General features: G+C 40.2%; 1 protein-coding gene across 4 annotated transcripts in view; it reads left to right on the top strand.

The window, feature by feature from the left end:
• The window catches only part of kif26a (kinesin family member 26A), a 72,690-nt gene that overhangs the window by 34,054 nt on the left and 17,698 nt on the right, over positions 1-20,938 (top strand). The window contains exon 1 of one of the 4 annotated variants that reach the window (XM_011490383.3): positions 2,272-2,484. The exons of 2 other annotated variants lie outside the window; for them this stretch is intronic. In XM_011490383.3, coding sequence (XP_011488685.1) covers positions 2,405-2,484 — 80 coding nt within the window. In that variant the 5' untranslated portion in view covers positions 2,272-2,404. Of the gene's footprint in view, positions 1-2,271; positions 2,485-19,484; positions 20,448-20,938 lie in introns of those variants that run through there. One more of the 4 variants, XM_011490384.3, reaches the window with a different exon arrangement.

The following is a 20,938-nucleotide window of genomic DNA, read 5'->3' as shown; positions in this document are numbered from 1 at the left end:
TAATAAAGAAAGAAATACGTTTTCATCTTTGATTTGTATAAGAAAAAAATGCTTTAATTTTCCCAACATATTTGCAATGATGAAAGGATGGCTTTTAGCAGAATCAAGACAACGATAAAGCAACATGAATATTCATGCAATTGCTGATAAACCCAAAATTAGCTGAATCAATCAATACCTTTTTCATTTTCTTGTGGTTAATTTGGAAAAACGAAATAAAATTAAATGAATGTTTGCCACATTTTTGGACTTGATTGAAAACTAAAATCTGATTAGTATTCTGTTTTGTATTCTTATTTAATTAGCTCTGCAAATCCTTATAGCTCTGCATGTGGAAGCAGAACAACCAAACACGCTTTTTTTACCCACCAGAGTGAAGCAGCCTCCTTAGACACTTGTCTGACATTCACTAACACCGTTCTACTCAGAAATGTAATTTTAATTAGAACTCAATTAGCTAGCGCCTGTGCTTTCGCTGGTCTGCAGCAGAGAGAGGGGGTAAGAAAGGAATGCTGATGAACAAAAGAGAGTCAGCATTTAGGTTTCCATTTTAAAAGGAAGTCAAGCATGCAGCTTTGTAAGAATGAATTTCATTTATTTCTTTAAAAGATGTCTGCTGTGTTGAAAAGTCGTTTTGCTGGAAAGGTCAGCCTGGCAAAAACACTGCCACAGTTTTGCAAAAATGAATTAAAATAACTTTTTTTTTTTTTGCCTTTAAGTGACTCAATTCTTTTAAGGGTCAGATTTTATGAAAAACAATAATGTGGTTGGTTAGTTTGCAGAGCAAGATCTTTGGAAATACACTAGGTAATGTATTAATAAATATTATTAGCTTATGCTAAAGTTTTATCATTTTACTTGTCAAAGTAAAGAAAAAGATGGTTTTGTAGGTATTCTTTTTGCTGTAAATATAAAATGTATTTAATTGTAGAATAAATACTCAATCATGCTCTTGAATAGCATCTTTATCTTGTTTCCTGTTCTTATTAATTGTAGGAAATATAGCCTTAAACCAGGATGACCTCAGAGTCAGTGGCGACCAGTTGGTAATTAGGCTAACTCTACAGTCATGGCGAGATGGGAGGGGTCAGGGGTCAAGCTCTGACTGAATAAAGTGTGCGCCTGCATATCATTATGTATGAAGGGATGTATCGCTGTGTTACTGAGGATGGGGGATAATGAATTTAGAGCCATGCGTTCAGCTCACTTGCACGTTAAGCACTGATTGCCTTGTGACAGTGCATATGATTAGTGTATTCACATGGACTTCTGTAATGAAAGCGGGCAGGGCTCACAGCGGGAGCATGGTGATATGTTTGCTCTGTAGATCCTTCTTCCTGTTCCGTTAACACCTGCTGATTGTGGCGAGCCACTGATTTCATGCCGGACTTCTTCCATGCCTGGGATGAGCTGCGGCTCACTTTGCAGCCCTTCCTCTCTCGTGGCTCAGTCCTGCAGCTGGAGACAGTTCTCATTGTTTATTGTTGACTTCTTATTTACGTGTGTTTAGAGAGGGGGGAAATCTATTTGTCACTTTGCTTCCTGACACTGATCATACCCTGGAGATGAATGATTTACGCACTCAGAGGAATACACAGGTAATGAATTGAAGAGATCATAGGAGCTCAGAGACAAAAGTGGCACAGTTAGGTGTTGAAGAGGCAGGGCGGACAGCTGTTTGCTGGAATTCGACCCTGGAGGTGTGTCGGGAGGAAGTCTTTTTACGGTTGCCAATCACTGCCTCGCAGCTGCTGCCCAGGTGAGTGTTTGTGCAGTAATGACAGTGATTTTGCAGGAATCCTTCTGTAATTGTTGAAGCAGGACCATTTAGCCTCGGCTCCCCTCTGCTGACACAAGACCCTGCCTTTGTGTCACCACTGCCCTTCATCCCTCAGGCTTTTCCTGAGTAACCATAGAAACAAGTCATTAGCTTGTCGAAGTGAAATGTGACAGATTTTTATCCTAAAAGTAGAGATTAAAAAGGGTTATTCCAGGAAGCTGGAATAACCCTTTCCACTCAGCTGGACTATAATTTAGTCAGGAGAGAGACAAGCATCTCTTCAATAAAGAGCCGTGTTTTGGAGTGGAGGCACTGCAGGATAAAAGTTCATGCCCGTATGCCTGCTTGTGCAGTCTGATGAAGTACAGTTGGTCTGTCCTCAAACAACAGGGGATGATCCGAAAACAAAACAGGGCAGTCGTGTGCTTGGCTGGCTGCACTGTGATTGGCAGCAAGGATTTCAGTCAGTAACAAACAGGCTGGACAGATTACGGGGAGCGGAGGGGTTTGCAGAGCTGCAGCCGATCTGGCCCACACAGCAGGGGGATAAAGATACAGAGCAGGACAGTAGCTGCCTGGCATCAACATGTTTATAAATTTTGTTCGGAAGTCCAGCTTAGAGTAATGCTCCTCTCTGAGATCATTGGTAGTGGAAGGTGTGTGCCTGTGGAGAAGAATATTGGATTCACTACCATGGGACTCAAGTAAGTTATGTGACAGAGATCAGCTCCTCTTATGTGTGTGTCTGACTTTGCTCCATGAGCTGTTTTTTTCCCCCCTTTCCCTTCTCTCACGATTTATCTTTCTTTGTGTGTCATTCCCTCTTTTTCGCTCTGTGGAATGTGCACTTTTGTGTACTCGGAGTTGGACTGTCTGCTCCCTCGAGGTGAGAGGCTAATGGTTTTGTTGTCAAACTGCAGCGAGATGGATTCCTCCAGCAAGCTGGAGTGTGAGCAGACTGAACAACATGTATTACATACTGCGGAAATCCCAACTTCATTTTTAGTAACCAGCCACTAAGGGGGTGAATGTTAATGCTGCCTCTACCTCTAGAGACTGACAAATGAGAATTGATTCATATCAATCTGTTGAATCAGAGCAACACATGCCCAGGGCAGCAAATGGCTCATCAGAGGTATTGAGTGGGTGGTAGCTGGGATGCTTGAGCTGCTCTGTGGTATTTGTCTTTGTTTGCTTGTGGATAATAGACCAGCTGGTATTTTACTGCCATAATCAGGCTGACGGGACTAATGGTTGCCTCTCTGCAGAGGCTCACAGTTTTGACACAGGCCGAAACTGAGAATCTCAAACTTTTGGGAAAAATCCAGGGGTGAATCTATTTTCAGGTACAAGCTAAGGTATTGACCTTGCATATTTTCCCACTCCACTCATCATACTGAAAAAGTAAAAGGTGGTTTTTAGACTGGCTCAAAAACTGGCCTGGAGAAATACGAAAAACTACACTAAACACATATATTCAACCCATACATTGCATTTTTAAATAAAGATCAGTTTGATTTCAAGTAATTGTTTGTTTTGTATGCAGCTTGATAGGTCAGCTCCACCCGAAGTTCTAAAACCTAGAACGCAGTTGGTGTCAAATGTTCAGCATGACATTTCTAAATGGTTTAGATAAGGGGGCTGCAACCTGTGGCTCTTTTATCCCTCCATAGTGGTTCTTTAACTTCAAAGAAAAATGTTAACAATTTGGACAACTAATGGATAGTTAGATTTAGTTAGTTGTAAAGTTATTTTTATTTTTATGTGTAGATTTTAACATGTCAACCCTTGTGCTATCCTAGGCCCTTTAACATTGGGAGTTGGGTCATCTAGACCCACTAGACAGTGCGATGAAGCTTTTTTCTTCAATGATTTGTGATCTTCACTGGTGTCCATGGATTACATGAAACCCTCTTCACCTTTATCCACCTTTGTCATGGTGGGGAGAACACGTCAATGTAAGGGTGGGGAATAGGATAGCACAAGGGTTAAATAACTGAGCAAAGTTTTACCAGTGGTTTATAGACTAAGCTTAAATTGCATGTTATTATCTTTCGCTGCACAACAGTGTCTAGTTGCTGTTTAGAGGCAAAGTTCTCAAGTAAATAATTGCATTTACATGTATAGATTGTTGTTAGAGGATGAAGGTGCACCAAAGTCATAATGATGGAAAATGCCATGTAAAAAATAATCCTTAATAGCCATTATCAAATATATGTGGCCCTAAAAAACAGGTTTCAAATTTTGAAAATTTATTTCAGTTTGACAAATGTCTTCATTTCTATGAGTTAAAGTAATTAAATTTGTCATTTTACACTGCAATCAGTAAAGCAATTAAGAACAACTCAATCTATCTTTAGCAAATTTCCCCTCTAAAATGAAACAGTATGCTTTCTGCGCCTGTGCCTTGTGGAATATGATAACACGGTGTGATGATGTTTTTCTCCCTGCAGCAGTAGAATGATGTGCTCTGTTGTGATGGGCAGCCCAGAATCACTTGTGCCTGACATTGTCAATGGTAAACAGCTGCAGAGATAGGAAGAGGTAGAAAGGCAGAGGGATTGTCGCCTTTGGGAGGGATAACCTGATACCTTTTCCCCTGCTTCCCTCTTAAATAAAACCCTGACTCAGGAAGACTGTCTGACCCACTCAGAAAGCCTGCAGGGGTTGGGAATGAGCTGTGTGTGTGGAGTCTAACAAAAGAGCTGAAGTGCTGACTCAAGCCTATGTGCTCACCCGGGGTCCATGTGAGCCAAGCCCTGGGGGGAGAAGGGAAACAATGCTGTCCCCTTTTGACAGACCCCCCCATAAATGGAAAAATAAGTACATGTGGAGATTAGAAGTCCTCCATTCATGTCAGTCAGCATAGAAGTGTCTCTTTCATTGTGATTTGCCATAAATGTTTGAAAAAATGCAAAATTTTGTGCAGCTTTTTTGTACACGAATAACAGAAGACTCTTTTTATCTCTGACTGACTGCTCACATTTAGTGTTGCATGTTTAACTGAATAATAGATCGGAGATCTGCACCGAGATTCTATGATCGGTGCATTAGCAGAAATTAAAGTTAAAAGTATGGAGTTTCCCTGAGCTGCTTCCCGCTGAAAGGATAATATAATCATGTCTCGGGTGTGCAAGAGGAGCTATCTCAACCTCTTTAGTGCCCCTCCGTGAAAGGTGTCATGCAAATGGAGGCTATTATCTTTGTCATTAGAAGCAGAGCCTCTTTTCCAATCATTTTTTTTTTGGTGTGATTTAAAGCGTGACAGTAGAATAAGAAAAGGAATTTGCTCAATGGAATTTTATCCTCTTACTGTTTGGATTTGTAAAAAAGGAAACTTGAGAGTTCCTATGAGCAGAACAAAATGCTTATTTTGGTTTATCATTAATTACTGCACTTCAATGCTCAGATATGCTACAAGCCTTCATTTGCCGGACTTATGACTGCCTAAGTACTAGTTTGCTATCAACCAAAGCATTATCTAATCCGATACAAACTAAGATTTACAGATTGACAGATTATCATTGTAGATAAATGACTGTTAAACTGTGGAAGAAAGAAGCCATAGGTAACACAATTGAGTGGAGAAGAGTGAAGAAGCTTCCACAGAAAAGTGATAGTTTTGATGACATCACAACATTTGTTGCTGTGATGATGACCTACCTCTGGAAATGAGTTATCTGTGACATCATCAGTAATTTCGCAGAAGCCATTACTATTTATTCATTCATCTTCTAAACCTGTTTTCTCCCTTTCTGGGCCACGGGGCTGTCGCAGCCTATCCCGGCCACTAGTGGGTGAAGGCCGGGTACACCCTGGACAGGTCACCAGTCCGTCGCAGGGCCACAATCACATTCCCATACACACTCGCATTTACATCTAGGGAGAACCAATTAACCCTATGAAGCATGTTTTTGGACAGTGGGAGATGGAGTCCCTGGAGAAAACCCATGCACACACGGGGAGTACATGCAAACTCCACACAGGGGATTCAGTTTCAGGTCTCCCAGCCAGGACTTGGGGTTTTTTTAAGAAGTAAAATGTTTTTTGACCATGAACATTGATAGAATTCTTTTCATTTTCCAATTAATTTTACGCACAAAAATATTCTAAAGATTGGGCAAAAATGTTTTATAAGTTCTTGAAGATATTTCGATAAAATGCTGAAGCTATCTGCTAAATAGCTGGAGGTCTGTAATTTCCTTCAGCAAAAATTTTAAATAAGAAAGCATGAAAAGAGCTGGAAAAGACTGAAGACGATGCTGAAACTTCAAATTCATTTGATTAATTTGCCAATAAAAGACCTGAACGAATTATAACTGAAGGTTATTTCAAGCAATAAAACTAAAAAGTTTGTAAAAAAGAAGTGATGTGTTGGAAAGAGCTACAGTTATTAAGTTGAATTTGTACTTTAGTGAAAAATTACCCATAGCAATACTAAAAGATACACAAAAACTTTCCAGTAAATATGGATCTATGTGAATAATCCATTGAACATTGAGGAATCATTTCGGAAGCTGCCAAAGTGTGCACAGTGTGTATGTAAGGCAGGAACTGCAGCTGGTGATCCTTGAAGAGACTTTGCAGACTCACAGATTCAATCACCAAATGCACCGATTAAGGTCAACTGCTCTGTAAATATAAATGGAAAGGTGAGAGGATGACATATCTGTTTCTATCCCCCTTTTTTCCATAAACGTTGTCTTGAACAGAGAGGATTACAGCCCATAATCGGGTTGTGACCCAGTATAAGAAATCTGGCTATGGAGTGCTTACTAAAGCATCTCTTTAACCACACTCACTCCATGTAGTTGTTGCCTGTCTTATTAGTGTGATATTGGATTAACAGATGATTTCCAAATAGGAGGGTGTAAACACATCCTCTGTGCTTGAAGATCAAAACCTGCCTGACCTAGACAGTTTTTCTGTCTTTTATCTGAAAAAAAGTTATCATCCCCACATCTACTATCAGGGCCATATCTTACTGACAACTCAGCTCATTTCACCTGACTTGGACCCCTTTAGCTGTTTTTGGGTTGCCTGTTGACTAGAATATAGATGAAAGATTAGGAAACACTTGTTAGAAATCCCCTCCTCCTGCATTCTGTCTTTCCTGTCATCCTCCTGATTAATCACCCCCAAATGTTCTTAGCAGCCTGCGGGCCTGTTTGTTGTGATAGCCTCCATGTGAAGAAGTGCAAATAAATAATCGCTAGGTGTCCTGCCCTGGCAGAGAGTGATTAATGAAGCAGCGAAATGGAGCAGAAGTATGCCGACTTCTACGTGTCTCTCCCACGCTCATCAAGTTCTCATGTAGTGGTACTTCTAAAGCTGAGTTGTTGTTAGATTTAATTATAGAATTCAGTGAATCTTAGAGTTCTTAGATGTCTTGTATATAAAACATTCTACCTTTGCAATGACTTGATGCATCAGCAACGGTTTGTTGGCCTTGAGCAGAACCGCCTGAGATTTGTGAGTAAAGATATGGGTGGGATGCTGGTTGAATCAGAGTTCAAAATTTGTGTTAAGGATGTGAAGTTATGCTGGCATGTCTGCAGCCTTGGACAGGAGCAGCATACCCGAAGCTGTGTCTGAGGAACGTGGTGCATATTCACTGGAAGAGATGAAAGCCGCTGTTAATCTTTGTCAGCAGTGCCAGAGGCGAGGCGACTGCAGTCTGTGGAGGTGGGAAAAAGAAAAACCTTCCTTTTATATCATGTCACCAATCAGCTAAAAGGCATATTTATTATTCTGACTTCTACTTTTGTTTCCTAAACCTTGTCACACAACAGCTGTGCATTTTTCCAGTGCTTACCCTTTCTTTAAGACTCGTAAACAAGTCGAAGCCAATAATTAGGAACTCTTCCTTCTGTGACCTTTTGACTTTTTCCAGATATGTCCAATTCTTTCGTCCAGGGCCTTTAAACGGCCCACTTATCTCATTGACCGCCAAATAGTCCTGTAGAGCCTAAGCCCCATTCTTTGTTCACTTCTTCATGGCATAATGTTTGAGCTTGTTAGGGCCGCATTAGCAAGAGGTGATCCTGAATGCTGGAACAGACAATAAAAGGGATTGTAAATGGCATTATAACCACAAATGTCCCTTACTGTGCTTGTCTTAAGTCCAGAGTAAGCCCATCTTTTAGCCAGAGAGGTTTAGAGCTTTTGAGTCAAGGAATTGGGAAATCGAGGGGGGTGAGTCAGTGATTGGAGATAGGTTTGCAGTGCTTTGGGAACAGAATAAACAAATATAACAAACCAATTTTAATTATTTGGTTTTTGTGCCACATTTTGTTTTATATAAATCACATGTAAGTACAGCTTTTTCTGTGGAACTGAGGTTTGCCCAAATGGGTTAAGCATCTGAAGCTGTAGGGCTTCCGCACAGTTTTGCATGATAGCAGAATCAGACTAAAAACCACCAGGATTTCTGTTTAGTCTCTGAGTTGCTAACGTCCAGAGCCTACATTTATATTTACAACCATGCACTGTAGCTGGTAAACAGATTTTCTTGAATATTGATGAGTACTTTTATTTTTCAAATTTTGTCGCCAACTGTTTCATTTATTCTTGGCCGACTGGGGATTCCCATCCTTGGGAATATTGCAATTCCAAGCTGGCTGTGGCACGGCCCCAGCAATCATTTTTTTTCTGCTGCTTTTTTCTCAGGCAGAAAATGATTTACCTCCAAGCGGACAGCATTTTGCTGGCACAGAGCCAGGCCTACTGATCGAAGATGGGGCTTGGTTGTACACCCCGCTGATCCCTCTCACACCATCTCTTTTTTGTCTATTTCCTCTTCATCCTTGTTTCATGTCGGCACCACCCAATTCATTCTTCCTCCTTTGCATCTGCAGTGCTTCCTTTCCCAACAATTACAACCTTTCTCTTCCCCGAAGTTTCAAATGATCCCCTGTTATTCAAGCAACTCTCCAGAGGATTCCCTAATCCCTTGTTTTCCAGCTCAGTCCACAGACCATGTAAAAGGAATTCAGAGACAAAACAGATTTACAACCAGAAGGCAAAATTAAGATTGTATTTTCCTAATTACTTTTTTCGGCTTTTTTTAACATCATATTAATATTAATCTCCCATTAGGGTATTTTTGATCTGTAAAGTTAGTTTTCACAAGTGCTGTCATTTTGGTTTTGTAGTCTTTTCTTACAACACATTGTACTCACAGATGCTACCTGAATGCATTTGGCCTCACCTAATTGGCTGGGGACTGTTGCAGGGAAGATGTGTGTGCAGCCTTGGGCTGTCAGCAGTCAGCACACAAATAATGCACCATTTGATTCTGTGTGTCCAAGGTCAGACGCTGTGCAGGAACAAAACGCTTGTTGAACACCTCTATGGAACAAAAGCTTTCCTCGAAATCCTCACTCCACTGTGTTTGAAGAGTGTCAGACTGCATGTTGGATGTCGAATTCTTCACAGTCTAGTTTTGGTGGAGCAAGTTTGTCTTATTTCTAAACATTTACGGTGAGTTTTTCAACCAACCCTTCCATACCTAGAAAAAGCACCCTTTCACCCATTACGTAAAAATCCATCTGTTATATCATTATATAAAAAGTAAATAAAACAGTTTTCACTCTTTAGCCTTTACACATGCAACACTGCTATTTGTCAGTTTCACAATAGTGACATTAGCCTGCACTAAAAAAAAGTTACAATAAAACCTTAAAGCATGTTTTAAGCTTTTAGAAAGATTTTGCCTACTTGCCTGACAGTGCAAGACTCACTTGCATGAACAGTCGAGCTTGAGAGATGTGTGGGCTTGGCCAGTGTTTTAGGGAAGCAGGTGTGAAAAAGTCAAGACACCCTTTAGCTGAGAATATGAGCAGTTGTTTAAAAAATAGAGAGTGTTGGAGCTACAGGAGCTAGAGGAGCTGAGATGCAGTGCAACAAGAAGTTATGCAAAGATGTGTTCACAGTGAACGCAATTTGCGCGTCAGCAGAGTTTCTGTTTCAATGTTTCCATGATAAGTCAATATACAGACGCGATCATAGTTCCTGGAGCCCATGTTGGTCGCAGTACGTCCAGAGTTTAAATATCTGAACTCTGGTGAGGAAGACACGTCGCATTAACTAATTAGCTTTGGCCCGTAACTTGTTGATGATGTGACGGAAGTCCAAAACCAACATGTAGGAGAACCTGATGGTTCTCGTTCTGAAATTTGTGCGGATTCTTCGATTACGTCACTGAGCAGTCCAAGGTCTTTGGGCTGCTCAAAAAACAAGGAGCACTCCAAGGTCTTTGGACTGCTCAAAAAACAAGGAGCCGAAGTTTGTACAGAATGTAATTACAACCCTGTCACAATTGCATTTTTGGTAAAAAATAATCCTCATGATTGACATCCAAACAAGTTTCTTCTGCCACTGCAGGCTAACACACCTGGAAAAGCACAGCGCTGTTACTTCTTCTCCTCCATAACATGAACAAAGGAAGTAGCACACCCCTAGCTGCACAGCGCATTAGGTAAAAACAAGACAGACTGAAGCTACCTGATGTGCAACAGTTACACATTCCGTCCATGCATGTGTGAATAGTACAGCACTTCCTCCTTGTTTAATAGTAACATTTTTTTTAAAAAGATTTGCGGCCGGTAGCAGTTCTGCCTCCTTTACGCCTGTCTGAGCCGTTTAAACAGGGGATAATCCGTGATCTCAAAAATGTATGTTTTCCTTAACACCAGTGAGCTTCTACCGATTGGATTAAAGCTCAGAAAAAATATAAGATCCTCGCCTAAATGCAACACTATAATCACATGTTGTTGTCATTACAGACCTTGAAAATCTCAATGATACATGATAGAATGAATGACGGCCACGCAGCTAGGAATTATTCCCTCTGTTTGATTGTTTTCATATGACATCATCACGATATCAAATAATCACATGATGTCATATTAGCTTTGAGTTGTTTTTGTCATATGACATCATCATCATTGCATGATGGTGGCAATGATGATGTCATATGACATAACAACAAATCATAGCAACATGTTATTATGTCATATGACATCATCGTCATTGCATGATGGTGGCAATGATGATGTCATATGACATAATAACATGTTGCTATGATTTGTTATTATGTCATATGGCATAATAATAAGTCGCTGTAATTTGTTGTGACGTTCTTGACTAATACCCCCTTTCAGTTTTACAGACCAAAGCAAGTTTAGGGTTTTGCGTATCAAGTAAAGTTTGCAGTTTTACATACAGAGTACAGTTTGCAGTTTTACAGTTATCAGTTAAAAAAAAAACAAGTAGACAGACATCATGAACCACCTCAAACAAGATCTGCAGGAAGAGATTGAAATTCTGATTGAATTAAATCTTGCCAGATTCATCAAGCCCCAGATAAGGCGCCTCATTTCTGGACAACCAGATGAAAGGTGCAAAGAGATTATCCGGGACTTCATGAAGAAGTTAACACGTAAAGTTTTATCCATTTTGAAACAAAGTGGTAAAACTTTAACAGGAGAATTTGTGAGGGACTGTGTTGTCAGCACTGTACCTACGGCATTTGCGAAGGTTCTCAAAAGCAGCAAAGACACCACAACGTTACACAGTTGCAACACTTTAACATTTCTAATAACTAAGGATGTGTTAAGGCAGCTGGCATCAAAGAAAACACGTATTTCCAACACTAGTGTGGATTTGATTGTGGAGAACTGCTGCCAATTGATCAAAGATCTTTGTGAAGAACAAAAGCAAAAAAGGACAGAACAGACGGCCCAGCCCTTTACAGTACAGGACCCTTCCGTTGCCCAAAATAAAGCAGAGGCACACACAACTGATAAAGGAACAAAAATGACAAAAGATTTGAAAGACGGCTCTTTGAAGAAGAAGATTAAAAAAGACTTGGCTGCAGCAAGAGTCGCTAAAATAACCCTAATTGAGAAACTAGTGGAGGATCTTATTGAACGTATATTTACAAAAGGCAAGACCCCACTTTCTCAAGATATGTTTGAATCCTGCAGGAAGCGCCTTTTTGGGAGACTCTCATTTGAAGCACAAAAACTAGAATGCTACATAAGCGAGGACAACCTAAAAGGGCTTGTCAGAAGAATTTATAAAAGTGTCAAAAAAAGTGTAAGAAAAGGTCGCACTACCGTTGTGATGTTCCTGCAATCTGAGGAGAAACTCTTTGAAAATCTTGTGGCAACCTCATTTAAAAGATGTATTTTAAAGAAGAAGATTGTTTGTAAAGATATCAGCAGCTGCCCAAAGTCGGCCTTCGTTTTTGAAGACTCTGATGAAGCACTACAAACAAGCAGTCTGGAAAATACAAGTCAAATGAGGCCAAATTTAAATCCAGCATCTGATCAAGAGTCTCATTCAGCAAACGAATCATTGACAAGAAAAACTTCTGAGGTCATAAATCTGGGATCAAATGCGATAGACAGTAATCTATCGGTCAAACAAGATGAATGTAAACACTTGATTAACAAGTACCTCACAGTTTTAATTCCTTATATGTTTAAAAAGGCAGGCTATGTGAGTTCCAAGGACAACTATGAACTTCTATATTCACGAATGTATGTTGAAGTGTGGAATATGTGCATGGCTCATGATTTCAACTTGGAGAAGCATAGTGTGGAAAAGTTGGAAAAAGTTACATACATGAATTTGATTAATTTTTGTAAATATTCAGAAAGTGTATCTCTCATGTGCATGAACTTAGACAAGTCAGTCTGTGACATAATCGTGGCTAAAACCTTTGAAAAGCACATGCTAAAAAAGAGGTCTAAATTTGCAAGGCTTGTCTCAAAAATTCAAATAGGCTTTAACGGATTATTAATCTAAGCCAACAAGGCAATACTGTAGGAGAACATGTAAATTGTAATGATTTAGGAATGTATTAGTGTTTTTTTTTTTAATTTAGGATATATATAGGTTTATGAATATAAATTAGAAGCATGTGGGGATGCACCAAAGTGTTGTGGGGAAAAAGATTAAAATGGGACAATATAGATTTATATTTTTAGTTATATGGATGTAGGGTATTCATTAGCTTGGGAATGGGACTATAATACTTAGTGGTAGGAGGGGGTTTGTGATAAATTTAGTGTAGGACATGGGGGTGAGAATTTGTAAGGTTTTAACGTCTTCTCACTTCCTTTCAGAAGACAAAAAAAACTTTTATTCAGACAGAAATGTTAACCTAAAACAAAATCTTGTATTTATATTTTTTGCAACGTTTTGCACAAAGTATTGCTCTGTTCACGCTGTAACTGAACAGGGAATACGCAGAATGTAATGATTTTTAGTCTATACATGATTAAATAGATTAGAATCATACATATAAATTGCATTTATAAAACAGATCAGTGGACAAATGTTTTTTATCATAAGTACACATCTCATAATGCCAAATGAGGATGATGGTAGGTGAAGAATTTAACTACAGACCACAAAGCACAGCAAAACAGACAAACAAACTCATGCAGGAGCTCCACCCAGCAGCAGCAGTTTCAAAACAAAAAAACAACAGTTTAAAATACAGAGAACAATGTCCCAATGAGGAACAACATCCCTTTAAAGAATTAAAATGTGCTCCGCAAACCAAGTCTGGACGCCGGATGCACGGCCCCGCCACAGCCCTGACTGTTTTTATATGGACTCTGGATGATTCCATATGGTCCATATGTGTTGAATGAGTCCAACACATATAGAATTTGGGTTCTGAAGAGCCGTACTGAGGGCTGTCTGGTCTCTGAAGAATTAAAATGAGCTATGTAAACCAAGTCTGGCCACCATATGAGTGGCCCTGCCAAAGCCCTGTTTTAATATGGACTCTGGATGAGTCAAATATATGTTGAAGACATCTAAGGTCTTTAGGGTCTGAGGAGCCTAACTGAAGGCTTTATAGTCTCTGTATGACCAGAGCAGGAGCTTGGTTTGCATAGTCGGCAGTAACTCTAACCTGTTCCTGGTGCATGTTGGACTCCAGCAGTGCTGCCCTTTATCACCGGGTCTGTTCATGATCAAGAATTTCTTGGCACATCCAAGGGCTGGTCGGAGGTCTGCTCTTTGTAGAATATGTCCCTATTTATAAGATCGGAGACAAACACTATTTACAAACGATAGACCCGTTTCTTCCAAAATTTTCAAAATGTTTGAAAAAATAATGAATGATAAAGTAATAAAATTTATGGTTAAACATAAAATTATAATTGAAAACCAATATGGTTTTAGAGAAAATAAATCAACCTCAATGGCTATCATTGATGTTGTGGAAGAAATCACAAATGCCCAGGAAAAAAAGAAATCTGGAGCTGGAATTGTCATTGACTTAAAAAAAGCATTAACACTCTCAATCATGACATGCTACTTGACAAACTGGAAGAGTATGAGACAAGAGGACTAGTGCTAATTTGGGTCAAAAGCTATTTAATGAGAAGAAAAAGATTTGTCGAGATTAATACATTTATATCAGAAGCCAAAGAGATGAGTTGTGGTGTTCCACAAGGATCAATTCTGGGCCTGCTACTATTTAATATTTACATAAATGATATATTCAGTGTTTTAAAACTTTCAAAACTTAATATTCACTGATAACACAAATATATTGTATTGTACAGACAATCATAGGGAACTCATTAATTTGGTGAACACAGAGTTAAACAAAATAAAACCATGGTTGGATTACAACAAATTATCTTTGAATAAGCACTTGATTTTGTTACTTGAAAAGAATATATCTGATCAGAACCGGATTATGAAAACCAGGCAAAACTATAAAATGTATTAACTCAGTGGGGTGGGATACTGTAAGATAGCTTCCTCTCACTGCTATTCAAGTAATAAATCAAGCTCTACTTGACTCTATTTAATGATCCCTATACTTAATTATGCAAATGTGACTTAAGTGTGTCTTTGTTTGAGTTAGTTTTTTTTATCTATGAATTTCATCATTTCTGTAATGAGTTTAATAAATCTGTGTAATTTTATTTGTATTGACTACAATCAATCGGTCGGTCGGTGGAGTGCTCCTTCCCCAGGTGGAGAATCTAAGGGTTTTGTTTAGGAGTGAGGGAAGATCATAGCGGCAGATTGACAGCCGGACTGGTTCAGCTTGCGCCGTTATGCAGTCGCTGTGCCGGTCTGTTGTGTTGAAAAGAGAGCTAATCCAGAAAGCAAAGCTTTCAATTTACCGGTCGATCTTCGTTCCAATACTCACCTATGGTCATGAGCTCTGGGTCATGACTACGGTGGCCGAGATGTGCAAGACAGACACGCTTACATTTGGGAAACAACAACAACAAATCCCAGTATAAATGAACAAATACTGAAACACAACAGCAAGTCACAAAACACAACAAAAATTCACAAAGCAAATTACAGAGTCCTGAAACACAAAACCAAATCCGGGTGCAAATTACCAAATACCAAATTACAAAAAAACAACCCCGTTACAAATAACCAAATCCAGAAAACACAACAATGAAAGGGGAGATTGTTTTTGTAAAACGGTATTTGGTAATTTGCACCCGGATTTGCTTTTGTGTTTCAGGACCCCTTTTTGGGAGGGAACTTAAACATCACTGCCAGCAAACATGAGTCCTCACAGTGCCCACCAACCTTACCTACACCTTTTCTCACACACATTCCTTACCCCACCACACTGCACACCCCAATACACACACACACTCATACGTTATGAAAGAAAGGCAGTGGGCAGTGATCTTCTGTCACCTACCCCATTCCTTTTGGGGGGAACCAGGTCCTCAGGTAATGTCCTTTGGGTATTGGCTTCCTGGACCTGGCGCCCTGTCCCTCTCCACGCAAGGAGGGGAATCCCCCAGATCTTCAGCTAAGCCATGAATCATCACCGCGGTGATCAAAAATCCCACACGGTCACAGCTCTAGTAACTAAATATTATTTCAAGGGAACGAATTATTATTATTTATTTTTTTTACCCATGTCAGTTCACGGGCTCCATATGTCTTGTTACTCAAAGTGTTTTTTTAAATCTTCTCTGTTGTTTTGAAACAAAATTAGCAATTAATTTCAGTATTTGTCAAATTTCTAGCAACAGGCAGCTTTACTTAACGTGTTTGGATAAAGGAAGTTGGGGAAAGTAAATTGGTGTTCATATCAGGGATCTCTTGATTTCAGGACGACTTTGATAGAAGATTGACTCATTAGAGCACTAAACGTCTGAGCCACACGAATGGGAGAGATAGTTTTATGAGTTTTGTTCCATAAACATACTAAAAGGGTAAAAAACTTGAATATGGTAAGATTTTTGCTGTGTTTTGTTAGGGTCAACACCTGTTTTAAAATGACACATTGAGCTTTTCATTGCAGTGATAATGTATGTAAAACATGGGTGATAATATAAATGAGAATAAGCTACATTATATGAAATGGCAATTATAAATCAAAATCAATAGAACATTGTTTCTCTTGTTGCCAAGCTTTGTAGGATGACTACATATGAAGCTCATTGTTGTTTGATTATTTTAAAGCCAAAAATGTAAAAATAAACAAACAAACAAACAAACAAACAAACAAAAAAGACCCAATAACACTAACTGATGGCAATGCAGAGGTGAGGATTTGCTTCATCCAAATTTGCTGAAACCTAAAACATGCCATTTCGTCACTCTGCTCTGTCGAGCCTGAACATTTGTTTGAAGTGCTTGTTTCAAATGAAGTCTTGTGTTTCTCCTGGAGCTGGCAGATTTATGTTGCCCTCCCCATACACACACGCACTCACACCTTTGGGGCATAGAGCTGTTTGATCGTGTCAAGGGGAGCCCATCAATAAGACAGTGCACTGATTTTAGCTCTGAGGTGGTTTCTTAATGATTATCCTTCCTCTCGAAAACATGGCATCTCACCTGGAAAACCAACACAAATCCAGCATAGTCAGTCAAAACATTCTGCTGATGTGGCATTTTGATTTTACTGTGCAACAATACTGATTTGTGCACATGAATTCAAACAAGATTCCCTTAATTGCATATAAAAGAAAGTCCTTCTAGAGCAACTCTGTCACGGTTGAATCAAGACCTAAATTGAGATTGTACACAGATGCTCAGTTGTGCTCAAAAGACTGGGGTAAAGTTCAAGTAAAGGGATTATCCAGGGATTGAGATCTCTCTGAGTTGAGGAGTAAGAATGCTTTCATTTCTGAAAAATGCTATCAGAAATTAATGTCAGGGACTCGTGGAACTCAAGAAATTAGTTCTAAAAAAATTAGGGAGTCACCAAGTTAAGCTGTTTGTTTGCACAAGATTTGACTTCCAGAAATTGTGTGTTATAAAATTTTAAAAAAAGCTTATCTGGTGTGGATCAAACAAAGGTGAGCCAAAGAGGAGATGTCAACCAAAAATAATAAGAGATGTAAAAATACAAGTCTGAGTAAACCAATCATTTATCTCAATCAAAAAAGGCTTGAAAATGTTTAAATAGTACACATAATTTATTAAGATAGTCAGCTTTATAGCAGGAATAGTTGTTTTTCTTTTCCTTCCTCTTTTTTTGACAGTTTGTGGCAATGCCACCCCAAAAGAGCAGCTCTTGTGATTTTTTAAAAAATTTCAGTTGAATTCAGCATAAAGTACAAATCAAGGTGTGACATTTATAGCTTTCCTCAATCATTGGAGGAAATAGAAAAAAACGCCAGATTATTCGAATGTAAAAGCACTCTAGGAGAGATGGGTCAGGGCTGGCACCCGCTATGGGCTATGAACTATGGTTTTGCAGCATATGAAGGTAAGAGATCAGTTCCAATAAGGGATGCATTGCAGGGGCAAGTTCTTATGTTGCGCTCCTGTCCAGTATGGGTAACGAGTGGAGAAAAAGAAGAAAATGGAGAATAGAGAAAAAAAACTCTGCTGTTGTAGAGATGAGGCAGTGGACATTACAAAGAAAGCCTGGCTTGTTGTACTGCAGTCATTATGACTGGTGTACCTCCATTCATGAAGAGCTATGCCGGGCTGCTAATCAGCAGCAGTGGGAGACTTGCCTGTTATGGGGTGGTGAAGCAGTGTGATATCAGACCCAATGATCTGATCCCTGCATGAATGGCCAGAGCAGGCTTATCTTGTCTGTGGGGAGAGAAAAAGAGGAGGGGAATCAGAGGAAAGGAAGTGCCAAGAATAGTAAATGCAGCCAGCATGGTAATTATCCACTGAAAGGATCGACCTAAAGAGCTGTATAGCTGCTCAGAGAACAGAGACAAATTTGCACAAACAAGCTGATGGGTGTGCCAGCTAATGACTGTCTGAGGCTAAGGTATTTCTCAAGCCAATTTGACAAAGCTTTTTTAAAAAAAAAGGCTGGGGATATTATTGACATCTGGCCAACTTGAAGCTTTGAAAGTGGTAGAAAAAATCAGCCCCTCCACGATGTCTGTTCTGCAGTCATTAACCTCCTCCACCATCACTCCCCAAAAGGTGAGAAGGAAATACTTTCCTTTCCTAAACAAAGGCTCCAGAAGACCTTTTCTTTTAAAAAGGTGCTTGATTTTGCATCTGTCTGGTGCTGGCTCATTTATATATATTGCAGTCATTATCTGTCCCTGTGGTCTGTTCATAAGAAGACAGTGATGGAGCAGAAAGGCTATCAGGACAGTTCCAACTGTGACGGTTCCTTCTTTTTGTGTCATTGTGATGTATAACACGTGAAAGCACACCGTTAGTATCAGCAAAGGGGATAAGACTAATTACTGGTTGCACTGTCAGAGTGACCAATGTCGGCATTAGAGTAGTTTTCCGCTGCCAATCAAAGGAATTCTGTGCTGGAGAAGCATGCAACAACCCTTTAAAAATAAGATCATGTCAGGCAAATTAATCAGGACACAGTGCAGAAAAGCTCGGTGAAGAAGGCGTTAAAGGTTATGTGATATATCAACCTGCTTCATTACAAAAGAGCGGTCTTCACATTTGTAGGCAGAGCTGTTTTTTTCTGTCTTTAAATTCTATCCAGCAGAGTTCACATAAGGGGTACTATGTCAGACGAAGAGAGCTTTGTGCTGAATGTACTTTCATCTGGCGAGTCTCACACCCACTCTCTTTGCGGATGTGTTGTAGTGGGCACATTGCAGCCAACGCAGCAGCCTTTCAAAACAGACGGGTTTGTTAGGGGGGCTTAGAGGCCTTTCTGTTAAATTGGTAGCCCAGGGAATACACCATACTCTCACCCCTGCGCTCACCCACTCACATGCTTTCAGCCCCCTTTTACCCTTGACCACTGACTGACTGCATTTCCTCTCCTTGGCCAACATGAATCTGCCTTTCTGATATGTCATCTGTTCATTGTTTGGATTCTTGTTTCATTTTTTTTTTTCAAGCTCACACCTAAAAAAAAGTCCTTTATCTTGAGTCTGGTCATCTCGCATTCATAAAATATCCTCCCACATTTCTGTGCTTTTGCCCCTTTCCACTTTTGAGGGTGCAAAATTGCTAGTTAAAGTCTGGTTGGTCTGGCTAATTACATGCTTGAACAGTGATGAACAATACAAACGTGCAGGACTGTACATTACAGAAGCAGACATTCACTGGGGCTCATGGATGCATGCACTGTAGGCATACTAACTAAATCTGTTTGAAGTGAGGGACCCTAAAAGAAGAGAGGGCTCCTGTAGACATTAAGTATTCATGTGACGTGTTTTGGGGTGTATACATGGGTGTGTTTGTGCTGAGGGTTTTGTCAGACTGTGTGTATGTTATAGAGAGAAGGAAAGTACTGGCAAATTGTGCCGCAAGCAGCCAGGAATCGAGCTCTGACACCTCGTCTGGCAGTCGGAGCAAAAAAGGGGCTGGGCTGAGGAAAGAAAAGGGAGAAGAGGGAGGAGGGAGTGTTGGTGTGTGTGGCTGAGGGAAGGAGAGAAAGAGACAGACGCGGCAGGACAGCTGCCAGAATTTTCAGATTCGAGAAGGACCAAGTGGCGGAACAGGAATTCTCGCCGTTCCCAGTCACCTGAGGAAATCTGCTGGCTTAACCGGGAGCATTGAAGCTTTCCTGTTCATGTTTTTTCCTTCTGAGCGACTCTGGGAGTCGAGAGAGAACCGTCAGGGTCTTCAGCCGCTTGCAACACACTCAGCAGAGTGGATTACCTGCATGACAGAAAACCAGGAAGCTTGTAGTTTGAACAAAAACCTGGATGCCAGAAAAGGAGTGGAGATTGGAGTTGGAGACAGTTTTTCCTTTTTAAGCTGCTGAACTTTTTCCGGTGAAGAACATGGAAGCAGTTAAAGCTTCTTCGCGAGCGTGGGCTCCTCCTCCTCACCTTCCCGTTCTTTGCTTCCTATCAAACTCTCTGGATTAGTTGTATCCTTCATCACCTATCCCATTTTCCTGCAGAGTACTCCTCTTCCTCCTCCTGCCCACCTGACGCATTCAGGTGCTGTGGCATCCGCGCATTTCCCTCCACCCCTCCACCCCTTGGCCCCTCTCCACTTCTTACAAACCTCTGTGAAATCAAGTGGAACCTCAATGATTGCCATCAGAGCAAAAAGGACTCTCGTGCTTAGACTAGCGCGCATCCCCCTCCTCGCTTTGCTCTCTGCTTCTGTGCCGACGTGTCAGATGTTCAAATAACGGAGAGCAGCGACAGCAAAGACATGGGCTGCAAAAGTGAACTCAGATGGTTGTCTGATTTTTGACTATGAAAATAAACTAGATAATGGATTGGAAAGAGCTGTAAGTACACCCCTGGTGCACGTTACTTGTTTGATTATATGCAGAAATGTGTCTATTTAACTTTACCAGACAGGCAGGTTTGTTTTGATTGCTCCAAGGAAATTTTGATAGAAGAAAGCTTTGTTAGGATGGGGATTGAGTGTGAACAGGTGGACAAGCTGTTGTAAAGTGAAGAAATGCCCTGATCAAATGTGACGTTGAAAAAAGGAGATAGAGAGAGAAACTGAATAGTTTTCCTTATTCATTTTTACAATTTATCCAAGAACACATAAGTGTCAACATGCAGCATCGAACAGAAGTCAAGGTGAGGGTCTGAGCTTTTGGGTGTGAGTGCAGCTCACGGATCAAGACAGTTACAAATCAGTTTAGCTCCTTTCTTTTCTATGTTGCATCTCTGGGTGATTTGAGACTCTTGATTTATGTCTCAGCTAAAAAAGAAAAGACAGAATGAGGTGAGGCAGAGTGAGTGAGAGACAGGGCCGATTGGTCTT

The sequence above is a fragment of the Oryzias latipes genome, chromosome 22 (genome assembly GCF_002234675.1).
Source record: "Oryzias latipes chromosome 22, ASM223467v1".
Lineage (NCBI taxonomy): Eukaryota > Metazoa > Chordata > Actinopteri > Beloniformes > Adrianichthyidae > Oryzias > Oryzias latipes.
This window is presented reverse-complemented; position numbering and strand designations above follow the sequence as displayed.